Source organism: Fistularia commersonii, chromosome 14, assembly GCF_037954325.1.
Source record: "Fistularia commersonii isolate RoL2024-O1a breed Wild chromosome 14, RoL_Fcom_v1.0, whole genome shotgun sequence".
In the NCBI taxonomy this organism is placed as follows: Eukaryota; Metazoa; Chordata; class Actinopteri; order Syngnathiformes; family Fistulariidae; genus Fistularia; species Fistularia commersonii.
This window is the reverse complement of record NC_141297.1, coordinates 4,077,644-4,100,944: the sequence shown is the minus strand read 5'-3', so window position 1 is coordinate 4,100,944 and position 23,301 is coordinate 4,077,644. Positions and strand designations below refer to the sequence as shown.

The 23,301-nt window shown below is 44.2% G+C and overlaps 3 protein-coding genes and 1 long non-coding RNA gene across 4 annotated transcripts; 1 reads left to right on the top strand and 3 right to left on the bottom strand.

Moving 5' to 3' along the window:
- The first annotated feature begins 3,175 nt into the window (after positions 1–3,175).
- LOC147226965 (galactose-specific lectin nattectin-like) lies at positions 3,176–4,884 on the top strand. The gene is made up of 6 exons (XM_086159973.1): positions 3,176–3,240; positions 3,327–3,390; positions 3,685–3,779; positions 4,137–4,271; positions 4,537–4,645; positions 4,817–4,884. The coding sequence occupies exons 2-6, from the start codon at positions 3,327–3,329 to the stop codon at positions 4,882–4,884; spliced, it is 471 nt and encodes a 156-aa protein (XP_086016099.1). The 5' UTR covers positions 3,176–3,240.
- Positions 4,885–11,026: 6,142 nt separating this feature from the next.
- On the bottom strand, positions 11,027–13,422 carry LOC147226964 (galactose-specific lectin nattectin-like). Its single transcript, XM_086159911.1, has 7 exons — positions 13,290–13,422; positions 13,141–13,203; positions 12,920–12,938; positions 12,715–12,809; positions 11,714–11,848; positions 11,340–11,448; positions 11,027–11,183 (listed from the first exon to the last, which is right to left on the bottom strand). Exons 2-7 carry the CDS (start codon positions 13,201–13,203, stop codon positions 11,116–11,118), a joined length of 489 nt encoding a protein of 162 aa, XP_086016037.1. The 5' UTR covers positions 13,290–13,422; the 3' UTR covers positions 11,027–11,115.
- Positions 13,423–14,572: 1,150 nt separating this feature from the next.
- Positions 14,573–18,215, bottom strand: LOC147226963 (uncharacterized). Its single transcript, XR_015107142.1, has 3 exons — positions 18,114–18,215; positions 16,529–16,591; positions 14,573–14,695 (listed from the first exon to the last, which is right to left on the bottom strand). It is a non-coding gene; the product is annotated as an uncharacterized LOC147226963 (long non-coding RNA).
- Positions 18,216–20,312: 2,097 nt separating this feature from the next.
- Positions 20,313–21,968, bottom strand: LOC147226962 (galactose-specific lectin nattectin-like). Its single transcript, XM_086159909.1, has 7 exons — positions 21,859–21,968; positions 21,710–21,772; positions 21,482–21,500; positions 21,272–21,366; positions 20,998–21,132; positions 20,635–20,743; positions 20,313–20,472 (listed from the first exon to the last, which is right to left on the bottom strand). Exons 2-7 carry the CDS (start codon positions 21,770–21,772, stop codon positions 20,405–20,407), a joined length of 489 nt encoding a protein of 162 aa, XP_086016035.1. The 5' UTR covers positions 21,859–21,968; the 3' UTR covers positions 20,313–20,404.
- Positions 21,969–23,301: the final 1,333 nt, after the last annotated feature.

Below are 23,301 nucleotides of genomic sequence, written 5' to 3'. Positions count from 1 at the left end.
ACAATAAGTGTGTTTTTTTCTTTATCCACAAGAACAAAAATGAGCCTCAGATTGATATCGGGGTCAATCACAAATTCATAATTTCAAATAGGTTAAAACCGCAGTGAGCCCCTCTGCTACTGGAATGACATGTTGATTTCTTTCTACTAGATGGTGCTATCTCCTCTTTACCCATCCGTTTGCTGCTGTGACGGACCAGCCTCTTGGATTATCACCAGAATCATCACTTTAGCCCCGCAGCTGGAGATTAACGCAGTAATGTATTGCTTTTTTTTTGTCACAAGACTTGGTGGAATAAACCTAATCCCTGACAAATCAGATGACAAAGAGGCTCACCTTTCTGTGACGATGGCCTGAGTGCACTCAGTCCTCAAAAACTTTGACATCAGATGTAGATTTGGAGTTTATTTTCATTTTGTATGCAGCAGGTGTGTACAGAATCAAATTTGGTTTGCATAGACATCTACTTTACAGTACCTGGATATAAAACACAGTAAAGTGCAAATAGGTGAGGGTGCAAGTTGTAGATTTATAATATGTATTTATAGAGTGAACAGCAGCAGTTATATGGCATTGCTGCAGTCATATGGCACAGCAGTTAAATAGCAGCAGCAGCAGGTCATGTTTCGTGAGATGTGGCTGAATCGTGCGTTTGTCCAACAGTAAAAGCAGTGAATATTTACTGCAGATTCATGTTTTTTTAATGCAGAAGCATGAAGCGTGTGTGTGGTTTGCAACCCCCGCTGATTTAATTTACGTCATTGCCTTAAGTAAAGATTCTGAAAGAAAACAAGCCGCCTGCGAGAACCCATCATACTGCAGAGAAACAAATAGGAGAATGTTGACCTGCTGAAGTGACTCTGTCACATTTGTTAGTCTGACCACTTCAACAACAACGGAAGTGAAACGCCAAATATTAAAGTTATGATTTGCAAGCCTCAGTTTTTGCTCAAGTCCTTCATGCACAATATTTATACTGGACTTTGTTTCTCTGGAGGATTAAAGTACAGGAGGCTGTTTTGATAAAACCGACACACCCACTTGGAATTGTGGAACTTTTGGGGGTTCTGGGAACTGTCCTGATGTCCTGGATGCTGGTACCCCCCGGTTTGAGGAAAGACTTTGAGGAACCTCCAGATCGGAAAATGACAAAACCAGAAATAGAGTATGGGTGTTTGTTTGGCTGCGATTGACTGGTGCCCAGTACAGGTGTACCCCGTCTCTTGCCCACTGACAGCAGGGATACGATCCAGCATTTCTGTAACCCTGACTGCAGGATCAGCAGTAGGTAATGGATAGATCGATGGACATATGTTTGATGGTAAAAGTAGAATATTTCAAAAGTTGACCATCATTTTGAGTGGTGGTTGGGGAATTTAGGAGTTCAGCATCTACCCTTTACAAGAAATATCACAAATTCTTCTTTTTGTTCTCCTTTCGGATTTTCCCTTCAGGGGTCGCCACAGCAAATCAACCTTCATCATCGAACAAATTCTCTGTATCCTCCTCTCTCAGACCAACTACCTTCATATCTTCTCTCACTACGTCCATAAATCTTCTCTTTGGTCTTCCTCGAGACCTCTTGCCTGGCAGCTCCAATCCAGCATCCGTCTACCAATGTATTCACTCGATCTCCTCTGCACATGACCCAACCATCTCAGTTAGGCTTCTCTGACCTTCTCTCCAAAACATCTAACATGAGCCGTCCCTCTGATTGACTCATCCTGATCCTATCCATCCTGGTCACTCCCAAAGAGAACCTCAGCATTTTCATTTCTGCTACCTCTCGCTCTGCCTCCTCTCTTTTTATCATTGTCTTTTACACCTTTCCTTTCATTCTGGCCAATAGTCTTCTATCACATAGTACCCCAGACACTTTTCTCCACCCAATCCAACCCGCTTGATCCCGTCTCTTCACCTCTTTTCCGCACTCTCCGTTGCTCTGGACCGTTGACCCTAAGTACCTGAAATCTTCCAACAGTGGAACAGTGGAAAAATGGACTGACTTATTACCATCCCTGCTAGCAGAAATAAGAATGACTCCCTCTTCCAATAACCAGTTATCGCCATTCGAGATAATCATGGGAAAACCATTCCCGACGCCATGGTCAAGGTCCGTGGGTGCTACGCTAGTAACAGGCGCTTTAGAGAAAGCGCAACTCAGCTATGTAAATAATCTCTTACAAGTTCTGAATCATGTTTCTCCCACAGTGTCTCTCAACATTACGTTCTACAGAACCAACCCGTCGATTCTGGACAGGAGACTCAGTCCTAATCAAAACCACAGGATCAACGGAACAACATTGCCATCAATTGAACGAGCGTCCTTGCAGAAGGTCAACTCCGCTGGATACACGGAACCAGAGTTAAACTCAGCCCAGAAACAAGGACCAAGGAGTCGCCCAGAAAATAACGAATAACGACCTAACGGCTGATACAATAGGCCTCGTCCACCATTGGCCAGGAGATCTGGACCCCAGCCTTGGACTGGGAGGATGAGGAAGGCCAACCACTGTGGTTCCCTCCATCACCACCTCGCCTCAAGACCGTCCTCAACACCAAATGGATATTTAAAAGGCGGACACTGAATCCTGAACCCCACACTGCCATTTGAAATTACGTTCAGCTCTTAGATGTTCTCCTTTTACCGACAAACTGATGTCCGTGTTTCTGTTCTTGATATAGCTTTTCAGTCCTTCCTTTAAAACAGAGGAACCCAGACCTGATGCTATCACAACAGTGTCAGTTCCCAGGTGTATCAGTTTTAACCAAACAGTCTCCTGTGTTTTGATCCTCCAGAGAAACAAGCTACAGAATAAATATCACACATGGAGAGCTTGAGTACAAACACATGCACAAACCAGCTTAGTCTCCATAACTGATGTACTTGATGTGTCACCCTCTGTTGTTTTTGCAGCGGTAAGATTGTTAAATTCGTTCAGACTCAACGTACTCAACATCCTCTTTTTTGTCGCTGAGGAGGATGATGTGTTTTCCCAGACGGCTTGTTTTCTTTAAGTCTGTACGCAAGTCAGTGATGATTTATAGATCAGTGGGATCGATTAAAATAATATTTTACCAGTGAGGTTATTTGAGGAACCTTGACCCCACGCCCAGAGACAGGATATATAGACCGAGCGCTCTGGGATGGTCATTAGATGCGAAATCATCACAGCATCATCTGATTTGTCTGGGATCAGGTTTATTTATCTGTCATAGACTTCGGTTAAGACCACAAAGGTAGGTTTAGATGAACTTTGTTGTTCATCAGCGCCGCCATTTCTCTAAAACCTATGCTGGAGAGTTGTGTGTCCTCACTTCCACAGATGGCGTTGGTTCTTCACTCCCTCCTGTTCCTCTGTCTGACCAGCGGACTGTGGATCAACCTTGGTAAGTGACGCCCTTAGCCGTGCCACCGTCTCTATTGCCACTCACTGCGGTTTTAACCTATTGTACATGAGATACGAATTTGTAATTGATCTCCTGATATTGATCTGAGGCAGATTTTTGTTCTTGTAGAAAAATAAAAAACAAATGTACTGTCACTGTGATGCCTGCCACACAGGGTTTTTCCCTAACCATGTTGCTTCTCTTATTTTGAGTGTTCAAAAATATTGGGATATCATTAGAAACAAAAAATTTTAGTTCCAGGATCTGATTTTTCTGATGATGATGTTCCACCAGGTGACTGCTGTGAGACGTGTCCTTCTAGCTGGACTCTGTACAGCAGCCGCTGTTTCATCTTCAACAGTGCTGAAAAGAACTGGGTCGACTCGGAGGTACGGTACCGGGCACAAAAAGAGCTCTCTAGAAATAAACCCAAGGCACAAGAATCCATTCAGTCAGGATCCTCTGAGCTTCCAAGGTGCTTTAAGTCTCATAGAAACATGTTGTGGGCATCGTGGCACCACATTTAGTGTTAAGTGTGACATTCATCCAGTCCTGGAAGTTCTGAGTGCGAGTCAGTGTGTGTTTACTCTGTACTGTCAAACTAATTGATACAGTAAGACCACCTTGCCTTTCTCCGTGAGATGAGGTGACAGGCAAAATAGTAAAACTGGTCTGTCAGAGGTCCATCTGGTACCTCATAACCAGCTCCTCATCACCACACACTGTCATTTCTCTTCTCCTCACAGAAAGCTTGCATTGCTCTCGGAGGAAACCTGGTCTCCATCCGCAATCAGGACGAGTACCTCTTCCTGAGGGATCTGATTTACAGAGAGACTGGCGAACACAAAATCACCTGGGTTGGAGGCTACGACGCTGTGAAGGTGAGCCTTTTGTTACTGATGGTTTCTCCTCGGCTGGAGATGGTATGATGGCTCTATATGACTGACAGCTGACTGCCAGGTTCAACCCTGCCTCTCATCCAGTGTCTCACCTCTATCCTGTGTGATCACAAGTACTGTTTGAATGGCGATTTCTGTCCTCAACTGTCCAAAAGGTCCTAGTTCCCAGACAGCAGAAAAGTCATGTGACCAGGGTTCTGTTGAAATGTTGGGCTGTGAATTGACCTGTTGGAACGTCTCCTCACAGGAAGGCGTTTGGCTGTGGAGCGACGGCTCAAAGTTCGACTTCAAGAGTTGGGCAGCAATTGAGCCCAACAACGCTGGAGAAGAACACTGCATGGAGATCAACCTATTTGGTAAGTAGACTTCAGTTTCCACGGGACAGAACGTATAACTGACTGATGGGAAACATTGTAGATGCTGTTTCTGAGAACAATTGGCCACGATTAACCTTTTAATAGTGCTAGTGTGACTGTCCCCCCACTGGAGCCCACTGATACTGCACACTGGTGTTTCTCCCTTCACAGGTAAGGACTATGTCAATGACGGTAACTGCGGATTGGTACGCTCCTTCGCTTGTGCCATGGATCTGTGAGAACCAATCTCCAGCACAGAGGACAAGCCCTCTCATTAATCGCAAATGAAAAAAACAAAAAAAAAAAAAAACAACCAATAAACAACCTGCAAATAAATCCTGCTGTTACTCCTTTTTGCCCATCCTGCCCTCAGAGGGCCACCAAACACAAAACATGTTCAAGTGATGAGAAAAAGTTTAACATTTCTTTTCTAAGAAGAGTACTGCGGGCTTGACTTAATACTTGTGCGCACACCCAAGTTTCTTGACAAGGACTGTCACCTCGTCTTAACACCGCACAGGTGAACAAAGTTTTCTTCATAAGGACTCTCAGGTTAATCTCTCAGCTCATTAAAAGCCCAGCATGAGTGGAGCAGATTACTGTGTATTATTAGTGTTTTCTTTCCTGTTAATTATGATTACCTTGCTGCGACTGCCATACTTAGTGTCAAACAAGGTCACGTATTCTCAGGTAATGGTGAAGATAATTAGTTTTAGTCTATCAAGCCATCTGTCAGATTGTCCCACAGGCACCCAAAAGTGACCCAGTAGGGAAACCTTGAGACACCCTGTTATACATTTTATCAAACGTGACCCAATCCAGAGTAGACGTTGATTTGAATAAGAGAGTCCATGAAGATACCTGTAAAATGAATCAGACCTGATCCAAGAGCAACGCTGTCAGATACTTTGTGTTATACTTTGTGCCCGACAACGTGGCGCAATGTTGAGTCGCTGTTGAGACGTCTATCAAGCTATCTGTAAGATTATTCTGCAAAAAAGTCAGACATGACCTAAAAGGGCACCATCAGAACCACATAAGAGATTTATGTTTGGGCTGTTATGCTTTGGCTAATCTTAGGAAACAACTCCATACACGGCTTTTCTGGATGAGACTTTGGGTACAACACCGTGGGGTTGTGGGACCAGAGGAGAGAAGGGATGAGAGCTCAATCAGTGTGATCGTTCCCTGAAATACGTCAGTCCCATTGATGAGCCTAGAAAAGTTTAGTTGCAGCAGAGGGACCGGTTGCTTTGACATAGCCTTTCTTTGTTAATTTCTTTTTCACTCACTTCTCTGAGCAAAGTCTAGTCTCTACAAGAAGTTATTTAGTGAGTTTGAATTCATGGTAGACAAACCACAGGTGAAACCTCAGCGGAATTCTACAATACCGTGCAAGGGTATTGATTCAAAACAAGAATAAAAGGTATGACGACCGAGGAACACCATAATATGAAGCCAAATAATACAAAACTGCAAGAATATGGTCCTGAAAACAGAAATACAACGGAGAAACAAGACAAAAAGGGAGAAAATGTAGTTGAATGAATAATGGAAGGGCAGCGATGGAAAGCAGAGAAGTGATGGGTTTCGAGGGCCAAAATCGTGAAGTAGAAATGAACTTTGAGTTAAGGTGTTATCTCATGTTAAGGCACATCCACCGTCCTGCTAGCTGCACAGTGGAGCCAAAAGGTCAGTGACGTCATTGTGGGACAGACAGACCAGGAGGGTCCATCCCGGTTCAGAAAGGAGACCCGAGGCAGAACACGACCACAGACTGTCAGTGTGTCAAAGGAGAGGTGTGATATGTTCATGTCTCTGTCCAGCCGTCACGTGGCCCAAGGCTGCGAAGAAGAAGACACCTGAAAATATTGTTTGGGATACAATCTGTGATCTGTATATAATTTGGTATTTATTACAGTCTGGTTAGGAGGTGCTTTGGTTTTGTTCTTCTCAACTCTTCTTTTTCTTCTTTTCCTTTAGGCTTGTCCCATCAGGGGTCACCAAAGCAAATCGACTTTCTCCATTTAGCCCTATTCTCTGTCTCCTCCTCACTCACACCAACTAACTTCAACTAACTACTTCTCCTCAAACTCACATCCCACCTGCGGTGCATAGCTAGACTGAGAGCAGAAGTTAGCATTTGTGAACAGCAGTATGACTTCATGCCTAGAAAGAGTACTACAGATGCAGTATTTGCTTTGAGAATGCTAACAGAGAAGTACAGAGAAGACCAGAGGGAGCTGCATTGTGTCTTTGTAGACCTAGAAAAAGCATATGACAGAGTGCCAAGAGAGGAGCTGGTATTGTATGGGGAAATCTTGAATGTCAGAGAAGTATGTTAGACTGGTGCAGGACATGTATGCCAGCTGTGAGACAGTGGTGCGGTGTGCTGTAGGGGTAACAGAGAAGTTCAAGGTGGAGGTAGTTTGCAGTAGTGATGGACAGGCTGACAGATGAGGTTAGACAGGAATCTCCATGGGCCATGATGTTGCAGATGACAGTGTGATCTGCAGTGAGAGCAGAGAACAGGTTGAGGAAAATCTAGAGAGGTGGAGGTACTGTTTTGGCCATTTCAGGGAGTTCAACTGACCGATCTGATCAGAATATCAGGATTAAATCAACCACTACCAATTTTAACCACTACAACGCGTAAGCAGGCAGGCTTACCTTGAACCACTACTGGTAAGGTCTTGGAGTAAAATGCAACAGGGCAGAAGTTTCTGCATGTTCTTGAGTGACGATTGCTGCTGTCGTGAGCCCATTTTCAGTGACGTACAACTGGAATGGCAGTTCATATTCTGACAGACCCAGTGTTGGACCTTTGGTTTGGGCTCTTTTCAGAGCTTGGAAAGCTTTTGTCCTGCTGTCAGTCCAGTTCATCATGTGTTCTTTGCAGGCAGGTCGTAGAATTCTGTCCTAATATGAGCAGTCCGGTATCCACTGGCAGCAGCAGTTGACCGTACCCAGGAAAGACATCATTCCTTTCCCTGTGTGAAGCTTTTGGCCTGACATAATACGTGTTACACGTTCGGGTTGCAGAGTTCTGACGCCGTGTGATAGTATGAGTCCCAAATACTTCACCTCTGGCTGACACCATTGTAGCTTGCTCAGCCTAGCCTTGAGTCCTATGTATGCTCGGTGGCGTAAGAGAACACCTGATGCTCCTTCACGTACAGGTTTAGAGTCAACTGACAAACTACTGCTACCAGAGGATCAGCAACATACCATACAAGTATGGCTCCCTCTAGTGGTTCATGGTCAGACACTACCTGTTGTACCACCATTCTGAATGCTGCGGGGCTATCAACGTAGCCTTGTGGAAGTCTAGTCCATGTGCATTGTTGATTCTTAAATGTGAATGCAAACATAAGTTGTGTGTATGGGTGGGCTGGCACAGAGAAGAAGGCTGAGCATAGATCTATGATCGAGAAACATGTTGCTGATGCTGGAGTTGCAGTGAGAATTGATTGCACATCTGGCATTAATGCATTAATGGTGTGAATGGAATTACCGTCTTTTACACAAGACCTTAGAAAAATCATTGAGACAGCAATTCCCTTTTTGCTTCTGGGGAGTCTATTCTGCTGATGCTTTCCGGGGTATAGCGATAATGAGGTGGATTGGCTGAGGAGGATTCACCAGAGCTTGAATTGATATTAATTCTGGTTCAGAGATGTGTGGAAGTAGTTTTGTCAAAATAATTCTGAAATCCGGTCCTCAAACTCAAGGTAGCAGGTGTTTTTTTTGGTGTAAGTCAACGAATTCAGATGGTTGTCTCCTTGTATCAGGATATTCTGAAATCACGTTTGTGAATTCTAGCAGTTTCAGCATGACATTTTCACCAACCAACGAAAATGGAAATGCCCTTGTGTCAGTTTCTCGATCCCTATCCGCTTCCTGCTTCTCTACTTTCTTTTGCCGACTGCCTGCTCTCCTGTCATATGCCAACTTTGTCGCTGTCCCGCTGGTTATCTGCTCTGACTCATCCATCTCATCCCCTGCATGGAGATCTGGATCACGTTCCTCTGGCCTCGGCTGCCCTCTTCTGCCCGCTGCATGTAAGTCCTCATCCATTTCATCATCATTCTGATTTGCTGTGTCCTTCCTGATTGCTGGGGCGAGTATATGTTGCACATGTGAATGATGATGATTAAGTGTGTAGGTTTTGCGGGTTTTATTGTCGGCTGTAACACAGACATTAGCCGCATTACTGGCGTCCAACCTCTTTGCCGCCGACTCAGCACTGAACTAATGCTGTGACCGCGTCTCGGCAAACAAATCACAGTTATTCTTATTTACAAAACCAGTATAGAAATTGCTCCCATTTCCCCTCTGTACACGTACATTTACACACATTCCAAACCGACACTCGGCTCCAATACACAGTAGTCCCGCCACGAGGCTACAGTTAGCTAGCGGCTAGCGATCGCATGCTATTAGCACTACCCAAGCTACTGTTGACCTCAACCCTACAAGTTAAACGGCCATTCACTCACTCCACCGGGACTCTTTCGCTCGTTTCTACCTATTTACGTGTCGTTATCAATCTTTACCTGTAACACAGACATAAGCCACATTGCTGGCGTCCAACCTCTTTGCCGCCAACACAGCACTGAGCTAATGCTGTGACCGCGTCTCTGCAAACTAATCACAGTTGGTTTTACGCCATCCTGTGATGGAATGTGGTACTACATACTTACAAACAGAGTGAGAGGAAAGGAGCAAGTTGCTAACTCAGGAAACAAAATAAATTAAATATCAAAAAAAATGGGGGGGGGATGTCTAGTCTTAGCACTCTCACATATAGCAACCTTATTCTGCTCATATACTCTTGTACATTTCCTCCATGTCCTTTTACATTCCATCAAACACCCTTAAATAACTGTCTCAAAAAGTGGGGCGATGCCAGAGCTGTGACTCCAGAGAACATGTTTATTTTTGTTTTAGTAGAATAAAGTGTAATTGCACATCCACGGTAGGTGGCCGTGGCACCCCCATTGTCAGTGTGGGTGCTGAGTATCAGCTCTGTGGTTTAGGTTTTTTTGCATCAAGCATGAACACACGGCACAGAGCAGGAGATATGAAGTGCAGTGAACAAACCCTCAAGAGACACCATGGAAAAATATCCGACAGGAATGATAGGAAAGGTGAGCTGAGAGTTGCAGTGAAAACTTTATACAGCCAAAACGTGCTCATTGTTGCCATTAATCCAGATGTTCTCATTTAGATAAAAAAAAAACAAAAAAAAAAAGCACAAATTGTTCATTTGTTTTTGTTTTGTAAGTTCAAGTGTCACATATTGTGCTCCTGACTTAATGTTGCTGATCAATTTAAATATGTTATTTATCAATTTTATTTAATTTTATTTTTCAGTACCAAATGATTGAGTCGGTCAAAAAAGTTTATACTTTAGATAAGGTTTTTTTTTTTTTAATTTAAGGCAAATTGATGCTCTAACAATGTTAGTTATTCTTTGTTGCAAGTTGATCAATATTTCTTTTTTTATTCCTTTCTTTAAGGTTAATAAGGACACAATGTTATGCAGAGGTGTACATAGGACAATGCGATAGACAACCGATACTCTTTGTAGCGAAGCACTGCCCGAAATGAACGTTAAAAAAACGGTTAAATTAATTCTGGTGTCAACCTGGAAGTTTCCGGCTTCGACGTGACCGAAAAGTCCTCCATCAGCGAAACCTGATGCCAGCTATCACGGGATGTGTATGTACGGTTTGACATGTTTCTATCATATAATTCCAGGGAATTGTCACAAAAAGCACCTGTGTTTACAGGAAGGAAAAGCTAAACCTATTCACAGGAAAACTCTGTTTGTCAACATTTCTCTGCAGTTTCTCCTTTCACATTGATAATTGACACTTGATCATTCTAGCTAATGTAGCATCTATAAGACGGACCATAAACAGTGTTATGGTGGACAGTGTTTCATACCTGAGGGGAATTTGTGTTTAAAACAGAATTATTAAGTGTGAAGACTTCACCTGCCAAACTCAAAACATTGGAATATGTAAAATGTGTTTTTTTAGGAAGCTATGTAGATATGACAGTCTGAGACTTGGCCTCTCCTCCACCCAGGAAGTGGAATAATTCTTTTTAATACATCAATTTTCTTAAAGAAGCCTTGAAAAAAAATCCACAACAGTTTGGTGGGGGGCGGTCATGCTCGCACTCAAATTTTAATCCTGAGGAATTGTTCTTTATCCTGGAAACAGCAGGAACAATGTTCCATAATTAACAGGAAAGAAAACGTACACTAATAATAGTAATAGTAAACAGTAATCTGCTCCACTCATGCTGTGCTTTTATTGAGCTGAGAGATAAAGTTGATAGTCAGGAAGGCAAAAAAGAGTGACAGCAGGATTCATTTGCAGATTGTTTATTTTTTGTTTTTGTTTTGTTTTTTTACATTATTGAGATGGCTTGTCCTCCTAGGGGCTGGAGACGACTTCTCAGAGATCCAGGGCACAAACGAAGGAGTTCGCCAACATGCAGCTCTTGTCGTTGACATAGTCCTTACCTGTGGAGGGAGAAACACCAGTGAGCAGAGTCAGCGGATGGGCAGTCACGTAAGCACTCGTAAAAAAAAAAGTGAATCCTGGCGAATGGTTCTCTATCTCAGAAACAGCAGGAACAATCATATCAATCAGCTGCGGGGAAACTGAAGTCTACTTACCTTGAAAGTTGAGCTCCATGCAGTGTTCTTGTCCAACGTTGTTGGGCTCAGCTGCTGCCCAACCCTTGAAGTCAAACTTTGAGCCGTCGCTCCACAGCCAAACGCCTTCCTGTGAGGAGACATTCCAGCAGGTCAATTCACAGCCCAACTTTTCAACAGAACCCTGGTCACATGACTGCTCTGCTGTCTGGGAAGTAGGACCTTTTGGACAGTTGAGGACAGAAACCCCCATACAAACAGTACTTGTGGTCACAGGATAGAGGTGAGACACTGGATGGGGAGCAGGGTTGAACCTGGACCGGTCAGTTGTCAGTCATATAGAGCCATCATACCATCTCCAGCCGAGGAGAAACCATCAGTAACAAAAGGCTCACCTTCACGGCGTCGTAGCCTCCAACCCAGGTGGTTTTGTGTTGGCCAGTTGCTCTGTAAATCAGATCCCTCAGGAAGAGGTACTCGTCCCTGTTGCGAATGGAGGCCAGGTTTCCTCCAACAGCAATGCAAGCTTTCTGTGGGGAGAAGAGATGAGGAGCTGGTTATGAGGTGCCAGACGGACCTCTGCAACCCCCTAATTTTCACTAGAATTCTCTAGAATAGGGAATCCAAGGGCCCAAAAGTTGCTCAAGCTGGCATCGAGGTGAGGACTTGCAGAAGGTGAAGGGCACAGGAGGCTGTGGACCAGGCAGAACCATGGCTGTCCCACAAAGAACTTGTGGGATCTGTACCAACTGGTCAGGCAGGATTGGGAACCATATCAACAACCCACTGTAGGCTCAAGGACAAGGAGAGGCAGCATTGGGTCCAACTCAAAGTGAGGGCTGGAGTCGAAGAGCAGCGTGCAAGCCAGCGGGTCAAGTTGAGGCAATAAGGGGCTTGGACCAAATGGGAAGAAGCCATGGAAAGGAAGATCTCATGGCCTGAGCTGTGGATGGCTGAACCCCTCCACGTCAGATATATCATGCAGTCCGTCTACAATGTCCTGCCCAGACCATCAAACCTCTTCCTTTGGGGGAAGGTCAAAACAGCAGCATGTTTCTTTTGCCAAGAAAGAGGAACTCTGGAGCACATCCTCAGCAGCTGTCCTAAAGCGCTTGGAGATGGCTGCTATCGCTGGTGCCACGACCAGGTGCTGAAGGCAGATGCTGAGTCCATCAATACTGCCATCGACTACCGCAAGCGCTTTTAACCACAGAGGCGTGGAATAGCATTCAAAAGAGCTGAAGAACTACCTCTTCCCCAACTGAAAGGCCATAAAAGGTCTCCCGGGAACAACAAAGAACTGGCAGCTAAGATTGGACCTGGGGAAACAACTGAAGTTCCCTTTGGGTGCTTTGGGTTCATTTCTAAAGAGCTCTTTCTGTGCCCGGTACCGTACCTCCGAGTCGACCCAGTTCTTTCCAGCACTGTTGAAGATGAAACAGCGGCTGCCGTACTGAGTCCAGTTAGGAGGACAGGCCTCATAGCAGTCACCTGGTGGAACATCATCATCAGAGAAATGAGAACCTGGAACTATACAATTTTTTTTCGTTCCTAATGATATCCCAATGTTTTTGAACACCCAAAATAAGAGAAGCACCAACCTGCTCGGAAACAGTCCACCTGAGGAAGGAAACACAGGGTTAGTGACAAACACCGTGTGGCAGGCGTCACCGTGACAGCAAGTCTGTTTTTTTTTATGTACAAGAACAAAAATCAGCCTCAGATCAATATCAGGGGATCAATTACGAATTTGTATTTCAAGTATGTTAAAACCGCAGTGAGTGGCAATAGAGACGGTGGCACGGTTAAGGCCGTCACTTACCAAGTTGATCCACAGTCCGCTGGTCAGACAGAGGACCAGGAGGGAGTGAAGAGCCAACGCCATCTGTGGAAGTGAGGACACACAACTCTCCAGCACAGGTTTTAGAGAAATGGCGGCGCTGAAGAACCGCAAAGTTCATCTAAACCTACCTTTGTGCTGGTGAACCGAAGTGTATGACAGTAGACCTGATAGAAATAAACCTGATCCCAGACAAATCAGATGATGCTTAGATGATTTCGCATCTGATGTTCATCCCAGAGCGCTCAGTCTATATATCCTGTCCCTGGGCGTGGGGTCAAGGTTCCTCAAATAACCCCACTAGTAAAATATTATGTTAATTGATCCCACCAATCTATAAGTCATCACTGACTTGCATACAGACTTAGAGAAAACAAGCCGTCTGGGAGAACCCATCGTCCTCCGCAGCAACAAAAAAAGAGGATGTTGACCAGCTCAGGTGGTTCTCAAACCCATTTAACAATCTGACTGCTGCAACAACAACACAGGGTGACACATCAAATATAGCCATTATGGAGACTAAGCTGGTTTGTGCCTGTGTTTTTACTGGAGCCCTTCATATGGGATGCAGTATTTATTTTGTTTCTCTGGAGGATCTAAAACACAGGAGGCTGTTTGGTTAAAACTGACACACCTCTCTGGTATGGAAACACCTCGGGGGTTCTGGAAACTAACCACTGTCGTGATAGCACCAGGTCTGGGTTCCTCTGTTTTACATGAAGGACTAAATATCCAGATCGAGAACAGAAATACGGACGTCGGTTTTTCGGTAAAAGGAGAATATCTTAGAGTTATGACTGTAATGTCAAATGGAAGTGTGGGGTTCAGGATTCAGCATCTGCCCTTTAAATATACATTTGGGGATGAGATATCTGTTTATCTATCAATAAATATTACTAAATATATTAAACATTAAAAAAGAAAATTAATCCTTATTTAGAAGAACAAAATATAGCAACCTTTTACCAGATTATCCTAAAACAAAATTTCTAGGTATTGTCATCTGACCTGAACAGGTAGGCTGGCCAGAGACGTGATGAGATCACACCCAAGATCGACTGCTACACTCATGCTGTGTTTTTATTGTGAGCAAAGAAATAAGACATTTATAATCCGAGTCAGATCAAAAACTCAGGCCTGGTATTTGCGCTGGAATTAAACAGAGACAGCGTATCCATACAGCGCTTTCATTTAAAAGGGGGCCAATATTTACATCCTTGTTTACCCGCCCAGAGTCAAGATGAGAAAGAGGCGTTTTTTTTCTGACATTCAGACTAAAATCACTTGAAATGAAGCTGTATGACCGTGATTGCAATATAAAAGTATACATGCACTTACAGTGGTGTGAATGACACTCGGGCCTTGCTTCGGGTTAGCTTCGCACTAACTGTGTCCATTGGGGAATGGATTCCATGGATCATGCTGTCGCCGTTTTGAAACCGTCATTTCCCTCCAAATCCGCCAGTTCGTCTCCGCCCAGCAACGACACGGTGCTATCCCGGCGTCCATGGTAGAACTGAGCTGCGAGAAACAACCCCTAAATGAACATTAAAAAACAGTTGGGACTAAATACCATTTCTGTCTTGTTTGCCACAGTGTTCCCGCTACCATAACTAAGGAAATGATGAACTTCTCCCGAGAGCGGACCAAGAGAGACAGGAGATGCAAGACCTTCCTGCCCTCGGTCGCTTGCCAACAAATCTGAAAAATTGCCAGCCCTCGTCAACAGCTTGCTGGGGTCTTCCGGCACCTTTTCAACCTCTCTCTGAGGTTGAAAAGGTGCCTGACCTCTTGAAGACCTTCTGCATTGTCCCAATACCCAAGAAAGGACGTCCAAGTACTCTCAATGACTACAGGCCGGTGGCACTAACGTCTTGTGTCATGAAGTTGTTCGAGAGGCTCGTACTCCAGCACCTGAAAGACCGGCGATCTGCTTCCCTGGACCCTCTGCAGTTTGCATACAGGCAGTACATGGGTGAACAGGACGCAATCACCCCTCACAGGGCCCCATCCCATCTGGAGGGTACAGGAAGCACTGTGAGAGTCACCTTCTTTGACCTCTCCAGTGCCTTCAACAGCGTCCAACCCAAGCTGCTCAGTACCCAACTTTACCCTGACATCACTACCTGGATCCTGGACTACCTCACAGGACGGCCGCAGTACGTCAGGGTGGATGGCTGTGTTTCTGAGGCTTTGGCGAGCAGCACAGGAGGTACCTTCCTGTCTCCATTCCTCTTCACTCTCTCCACCTCTGACTTCTGGTACAACTCCGGTTCCTGCCACCTCCAGATATTATCCGATGACTCTTCCATCGTTGGATACATCAACGATGACGAGGAAGAGTAAAGAGGTCCGATCGCTGGTTTCGTTGAGTGGGGATACCAGAACCACCTCCTCCTCAACATCTCCAAGACATAGGAGTTGGTTTTGGACTTCCAGAAGAATCAGAGGAGACAGGTACCAATCACCAGCCAGGGTGAGGAGGTGTAGATAGTGGACTCCTACAAGTACCATAGGGTCCACAACAACAAACTGGACTGATCATACAACTCTGATGGTCTCACAGGATGCTCTTCCTGAGGAGACCGAGGTCGTTTGGCGTCTGTTGCGGGCTCCTCCAGACCTTCTACCTGACTGTGGTAGCCAGCACAATCTTCTTCGCTGTAAAGTGCTGGTGGAGCAGTGCCAGGACTGGTGAGGTGAACAGGCTCAACAAGATAGTGAGGAAAGCCCGCTCCGCAGTGGGACTGAATTGGGGAGGGTGAAGGACAAGCTGGGAGCTACCCTGGGCGAGCTGTGGTGGTTGGCCAGCACTTTCAGCCAACGGTTCATCCCACCCCAGTGCAGAACTGAACACTTCAGATGCCCCTCTGTGCCCACAGATATCAAACTATATAACAGCATTCTGGACGGCACACAACTCTGACCGTTCTAAGCATCTGTTTCTGCATCTGTTCATCTGTTCTGCAACAACCTCACTACCTCACCCATTCATGTCATACCCTAACTCTGCTGTCTTTTTTATCCTTGTTGTTCCGAGCCCGCACACACCCTGCCTATTTTTGTTTATTTTATTCTTGTCATTTCTATTGTCACTCTGTTTATATTGTCTTTTAGTTTTGGTTGTCTATTTTTCACCCTAACTGTTCCATTCTGTTTTCCGTTATTATCCCTGATGTTGTTAGCGTTGTTGTTCTCCCTGCTGTCTATTTGTTCATGGATGTCTTTGCTATTTTCTGACTTCTAACTGCCTCTCTGTATACATTTATATTAATATTTATTTTAGACACATTTATTTTTGTATTTCATGTAGGTTAAAACCGCAGTGAGTGGCAATATAGACGGTGGCACGGTTAAGGGCGTCACTTACCAAGTTGATCCACAGTCCGCTGGTCAGACAGAGGACCAGGAGGGAGTGAAGAGCCAACGCCATCTGTGGAAGTGAGGACACACAACTCTCCAGCACAGGTTTTAGAGAAATGGCGGCGCTGATGAACAACAAAGTTCATCTAAACTACCTTTGTGCTGGTGAACCGAAGTCTATGACGGTTAAATAAACCTGATCCCAGACAAATCCGATGATGCGGTGACAATTTCACATCTAATGATCACCCCAGAGCGCTCAGTCTATATATCCCTTCTCTGGGCGTGGGGTCAAGGTTCCTCAAATAACCCCACTGGTAAAATATTGTGTTAATTGATCCAACTGATCTATAAATCATCACTGACTTGAGTAAATGCTTAAAGAAAACAAGGTGTCTGGGAGAACACATCGTCCTGCTCAGGGACAAAAAAGAGGATGTTGACCAGCTCAGGTGGTTCTTAGACCCATTTAACAATCTGACCTCTGCAAAAACAACACAGGGTGACACATCAAATGAAGCCATTATGGAGACTAAGCTGGTTGGTGCCTGTGTTTTAACTGGAGCTCTTCATATGTGATATTTATTCTTCACTTGGTTTCTCTGATGGATCAAAACACAGAGGGCTGTTTCATCAAAACCGAAACACTATACTGGCATGCCAGACATCCCAACCTGCAAAAACTCATTTCAGGGAGTTGTCGTGCAGCGCACTGATTTCTTATAAATCGAACAAATACAATAACCATGAGTACTTTAAAAAATTTGAAATAGGTCCTTTCCATCCCTAAATCTTCAAATCTGCATAGAACACCAGCCACCTGCCTAAATTCTGGCCTTTTTATTTTCCTAAGACTTGCAGGGTCTCATTGTTGCTTGCTTCGCACACTTGAGCAATTTCTCCGATACTTCAGTTTCAAAGGACATCAGGTTGCAAACAGCACACCGCGCCACACTCTCAGTGTTTTCACCCTTATGAGAAAGCGATATGCTTTAATGTAATCTGAGGGGAAGTGGGTTTTACCATTTTTTTTCCTGACTATAAGCCACTACTTTTTTTTTCTCATGCTTTGAACCCATCGGCTAATTCTCTAATACCTCTTTTTCCTCTTTTTCCACTTTTAATTCCTCTTCCTTCAGCCGAAGGGAATATTCAAACCTTTGTACTTTTTAAGACCATAAAACACTTAATAGCCTTGACTTTTACACTTGATGGTTTTATTTGTATTTCTTATTCTCCCTCCTTCCTACTATTATTTATTATTGTTAGGTTTCACTTGAAACTCTGGCACAACAATTTCCTTCGGGATAAATAAAGTTGTTCTTGTTCTTATACAACAATGTGCTAATCTATGGGTTTTCCTTTGCTAACGGTCATCAGTGGGTGCTCTAGCGGGAAATGCAAAAACCAGAGAATCGCAAGAGTGAAGAAGAAGAAGACACGTTTTCAACACAAAATGCAGCACGCAACGTAAAATATTTTTCAACAACTACGTTTTTGCAGCCGCTCAACATCAGTGTGAATCGTGCATTTAAAGCGACACTCTGAGGCCCGTGGGAGGCTTGGATGACCAGCAGCAAGAAATCACTCACACAAACCGTCCACATGCCAAGAGCATCCTTTTCTGAGGTCTGCCAGTGGGTCCTAAACAGCGTGGAGCAGTGTGAAAGAATTCACCATCACCAACGGGTTTCAAATGGCTGGACTGCTGCGTGAAGAGAACAGAACAATTTCAGAGGGAACTTTGCCTTGAGATGAAAGTGATATTGCGAGCAACACCGAGAGAGACCGAAAAAGTGTGTGACGGAATTATTCTGAGGCTTTTCGACTCCAACAGTGAAGAAGAAGAAGACTTCGGTGGTTTCAGTGGGAAGGAGGAGGGTGAATAAAGCCGTTTTACTGCCGTTTGGAAACTATCAATTTAAGTATTTAGATAAACATTTACAAAATCTTTCTGTGTAAATATCTCATTTCACAACGTGGCATTTATAATACATGTAAAAATATTTTTTTCTTTTTAAATTAAGTGGGTGCGCCTTATACCCCAGTGCGCTCTATAGTCTGGAAAATACAGTAGATTTTCTATTTTTGGAGCGCTCTCCCTCTGCATTGACTGAACCGATAACTTCAGTCCCCGAGAAAATAGCTGGATATTTAGCGTGATATTTTATCCAATTTGTAGATATCAGGGAGCCTCTTTTAATATGCAAGAGACTCCTTGAACTTCCAGGAGACTTGGGATGTCTGAAAAGCTTATCGGATTTCACAAATCTAACTGTTAAAATATTAATCGTTATTGAGAAGAACAAAATATAGCAACTCTTTACCAGATTATCCAAAACAAAATTTCTGGGTATTGTCATTTGACCTGGTGCCACAAGTAGGCTGGTCAGAGACGTGATGAGATCACGCAACACGCTGACTACTCCACTTATGCTGTACTTTTATTGTGAGCAAAGAAATAAAAGACGTTCATAATCAAATTCAGATAAAAAACTCGGACCTTGTATTTCAGCTGGAATTAAACAGAGACACAAAGTATCCATACATACGATGCTTTCATTGAAAGGGGGGGCCAATATTCACATCCTTGTTTACCCATCCAGAGTCAAGCTGAGAAATAGGCGTTTTTTTCTGCCATTAAGACAAAAATTACTTGAAATGGAGCCGTCTGAGTGTAATAGTAAGGTAGAAGTATACACATACTTACAGTGGTGTGAATGATACTCGGCCTTGCTTCGTGTTAGCTTCACGCTAACTCTGCGTCCATGGCGGAATGGATGGCAATGATCGTCCCGTTGCCATATGAAACCATCACATCCCCCCAAATCCACTGTCCCGTCTCTGCCGAGCACCAACCCCAAGCTGACCATGGCAGAACCGAGCGGTGACAAACACCCCACCAAAACCAACGGGAAAAAAATGGTTGAATAAATTCTTCAGTTGGCCTGGAATCGCCGACCAAAGGGGTTCACACTCAAAATCCACTGCGCTCGTGTCCGCTGAGCATCGACACCCCGCTCCCCCCGTTAGCTAATGTTAGCCTGTGGCAGGACGTAACGTAGCAGGAGTCCGCCTTCGTTCCAAGATGTTCCTGGTTTGTTGTCAAGTTAATTCTTTCACGTTCTGTTTTTTGAAGAGCTAGAAGATCATAGGGGACTTATTTTAATTTGCTCACTGCAATATCACAGCAACTCAATAATCGCCAGCGTGTCAATCGTAGCTTTAGCTATTTTAGCTAGTCACTAAAACCTGGTGCTAGCTATGACGGGTGTGTATGTACGGTTTGAGACGCTTTCTATCAAATAATTCCAAGGAATTGTCACTAAACCCACCCTTGTTTAGAGGAAGGAAAAGCTCCTCCTCTTCCAGGAAAACCGTCAACATTTGTCTGCAGTTTCTCCTTTAACATCTTGACCATTCTTGCTAATGTAGCATCTATAAGACGGCCTATAAACAGTATTATGGTGGTCAGTGTTTTATATCCAAAGGGAGTTTGTGTTTAAAACAGAATTTTAAAGTGTGAAGAATTCACCGGCCAATTGCAACACAATTGAATATGTATTCATAAAATGTGTTTTTAAAGTAGTTTTGCAGATATGATAGTCTGACACTCGGCCTCACCTCCACCCTGAAGTCGGAATAATTATTTCTTATTTACCAACTTTCTCATAAAAGCTTCCAATAAAAATTCCACCAACACTTTGGTGGTGGCAGTCATGCTAGCCCTCATAAAAAGTTAATCCTGACTAATTCCTGATAATCGAGGGAAAAAGGGAGTGATGGCATGATTTATTTGCAGATTGTTTATTGGTTGATTTTTTTCTTTTTTTATTTGCGATTAATGACAGGGCTTGTCCAGCTCGGGGCTAGAAACAGGTTCTCACAGATCCATGGCACAAACGAAGGCATGTACCGTTGTGCAGCGCCTGTCATTGACATAGTCCTTACCTGTGGAGGGAGAAACACCAGGGTCAGTAGGTGGGCAGTCACGCAAGCACTCATAAAAAAAATGTATCCTGGCGAATTGGTCTTTATCTCAGGAATAGCGGGAACTATGTTTCCCATCAGTCAGTTGTACATTCTGTCCAAGACGAACTGAAGTCTACTTACCATCATAGTTGACCTCCATGCAGTTTTCTTGTCCATAGTTGTTGGGCTCACCTGCTGCCCAACCCTTGAAGTCGAACTTTGAGCCGTCGCTCCACAGCCAAACGCCTTCCTGTGAGGAGACGTTCCAACGGGTCAATTCACAGCCCAACTTTTCAACAGAACCCTGGTCACATGACTGCTCTGCTGTCTGGGAACTAGGACCTTTTGGACAGTTGAGGACAGAAACTGCCATTCACACCGTACATGTTCACACAGGATAGAGGTGAGACACTGGATGAGAGGCAGGGTTGATCAGCTGTCAGTCATATAGAGCCGTCATACCATCTCCAGCCGAGGAGAAACCATTAATAACAAAAAGCTCACCTTGACGGCGTCGTAGCCTCCAACCCAGGTGATTTGGTGTTGGCCAGTCGCTCTGTAAATCAGATCCCTCAGGAAGAGGTACTCGTCCTCATTGCGGATGGAGGCCAGGTTTCCTCCAACAGCAATGCAAGCTTTCTGTGAGGAGAGGAGAAATGTTAGTGTGTGGTGATGAGAAGCCGATTATGAGGTACCAGACGGCCTTCTGACAGACCGGTCCCATGACCGGGGTGTTGCGTTTATTTCTGAAGAGCTCTTTTTGTGCCCGGTACCGTACCTCAGACTCGACCCAGTCCTTTCCATCACTGTAGAAGAGGAAACAGCGGCTGCCGTACTGAGTCCAGCTCGATGGACAGGCCTCGTAACAGTCACCTGGTGGAACATCATCACCAGAGAAATTAGATCCTGCAATTTAACAGATTTTTTGGGGGAAGTTCCTAATGATATCCCAATATTTTTGAACATCCAAAATAAGAGAAGCACCAACCTGCTCGGAAACAGTTCGCCTGTGGAAGGAAACACAAGATGAGTGACAAATATTGTTCGTCAGGCATCAACGTGACTGTAAGTCTGTTTTTTCCTTTACGCACAAGAACAAAAATCTGCCTCAGATTGATATCAAATGATCAATTACAAATTCGTATCTCGTGTACAATAGGTTAAAACCGCAGAACGTGGTAATATAGACGGTGGCACGGTTAAGGCCGTCACTTACCAAGTTGATCCACAGTCCGCTGGTCAGACAGAGGACCAGGAGGGAGTGAAGAGCCAACGCCATCTGTGGAAGTGAGGACACACAACTCTCCAGCACAGGTTTTAGAGAAATGGCGGCGATGAAGAACCGCAAGGTTCATCTAAACCTACCTTTGTGCTCTTGACCGAAGTGTATCACAGTAGACCTGATAGAAATAAACCTGATCCCAGACAAATCAGATGATGCTGTGATGAATTCTAATGATCACTCCAGAGCGCTCGGTCTATATATCTCGTTACTGGGCGTGGGGTCAAGGTTCCTCAAATAACCCCACTGATATAATATTATGTTAATTGATCCCACTATAAATCCTCACTGACTTGAGTACAGACTTAAAGAAAACAAGCCGTATGGGAGAACACATCTTCCTGCTCAGGGACAAAGAGAATGTTGACCAGCTCAGTTGGTTCTCGAACACATTTAACAATCTGACCTCTGCAAAAACAACATAGGTTGACACATCAAATGAAGCCATTAAGGAAACTAAGCTGGTTTGTGCCTGTGTTTTAACTGGAGCTCTCCATATGTGATATTTATTCTTCACTTGGTTTCTCTGATTGATTCTCTGAGGGAAGCCCTTTGGTTAAAACTGACACACGCCTACGGCATGGAAACACCTCGAGGGTTCTGGGAACTCTCACTGACGTGACAGCATCAGGTCTGGGTTCCTCTGTTTTAAAGGAAGGACTGAAAAAACGTCAGTTTGTCGGTAAAAGGAGAATATCTCAGAGCTGACCATAATTTCAAATGGCAGTGTGGGGTTCAGGATTCAGCATCTGCCTTTTAAATATACATTTGGAGATGAGATATCTGATCAGATTTGTCAAATCCAATTATAGAATATTAATCCTTGTTGAGAAGAACAAAATATAGAAACTCATTACCAGATTATCCTAATACAATTTTTCTAGGTATTGTCATTTGACCCGGGGTCACATGCAGGCTGGCCAGAGATGTGAAGAGACCACACCGCACACCGACTGCACCACTCATGCTGTGTTTTTATTGTGAGCAAAGAAATAAAACATTTATAATCCAGGTCAGATCAAAAACTCGGGCCATGTATTTGAGCTGGAATTAAATAAGAACACAGAGTATCCATACGGCGGTTTTATTGAAGGGGGCCAGATAGAATCCAACATCCACATCCTTGTTTACCCGCCCAGAGTCAAGATGAGAAAGAGGCGTTTTTCTGAAATTACTCGAAAGTAAGCTGTATGAGTGTGCTTGCAATAGAGTAGTACAGGTGGCCCTCATTTAACGACGACTCTGAGTTACGACGGACTTTACAATAGTATTCAAATTTGCGCGTAATGCACTGGCAGCAGAGTTGCGAGTGAGTACATATTGTACGCGCTTACCTGCGCTTAGAATTGGCCTATACTCATGCACATATACACATTGAAGAAAAAGAAAAGGCAAATAGCAGGGTACAAATGGCTGGTATGTATACAAATACTGTGTGGTAGTACGGTGGGAATGATGTTTCGCTTAACGGGAAAATCCCCGAACAACGGACCCCTTAGAACGTAAACCCCATAATTATGTGAGGA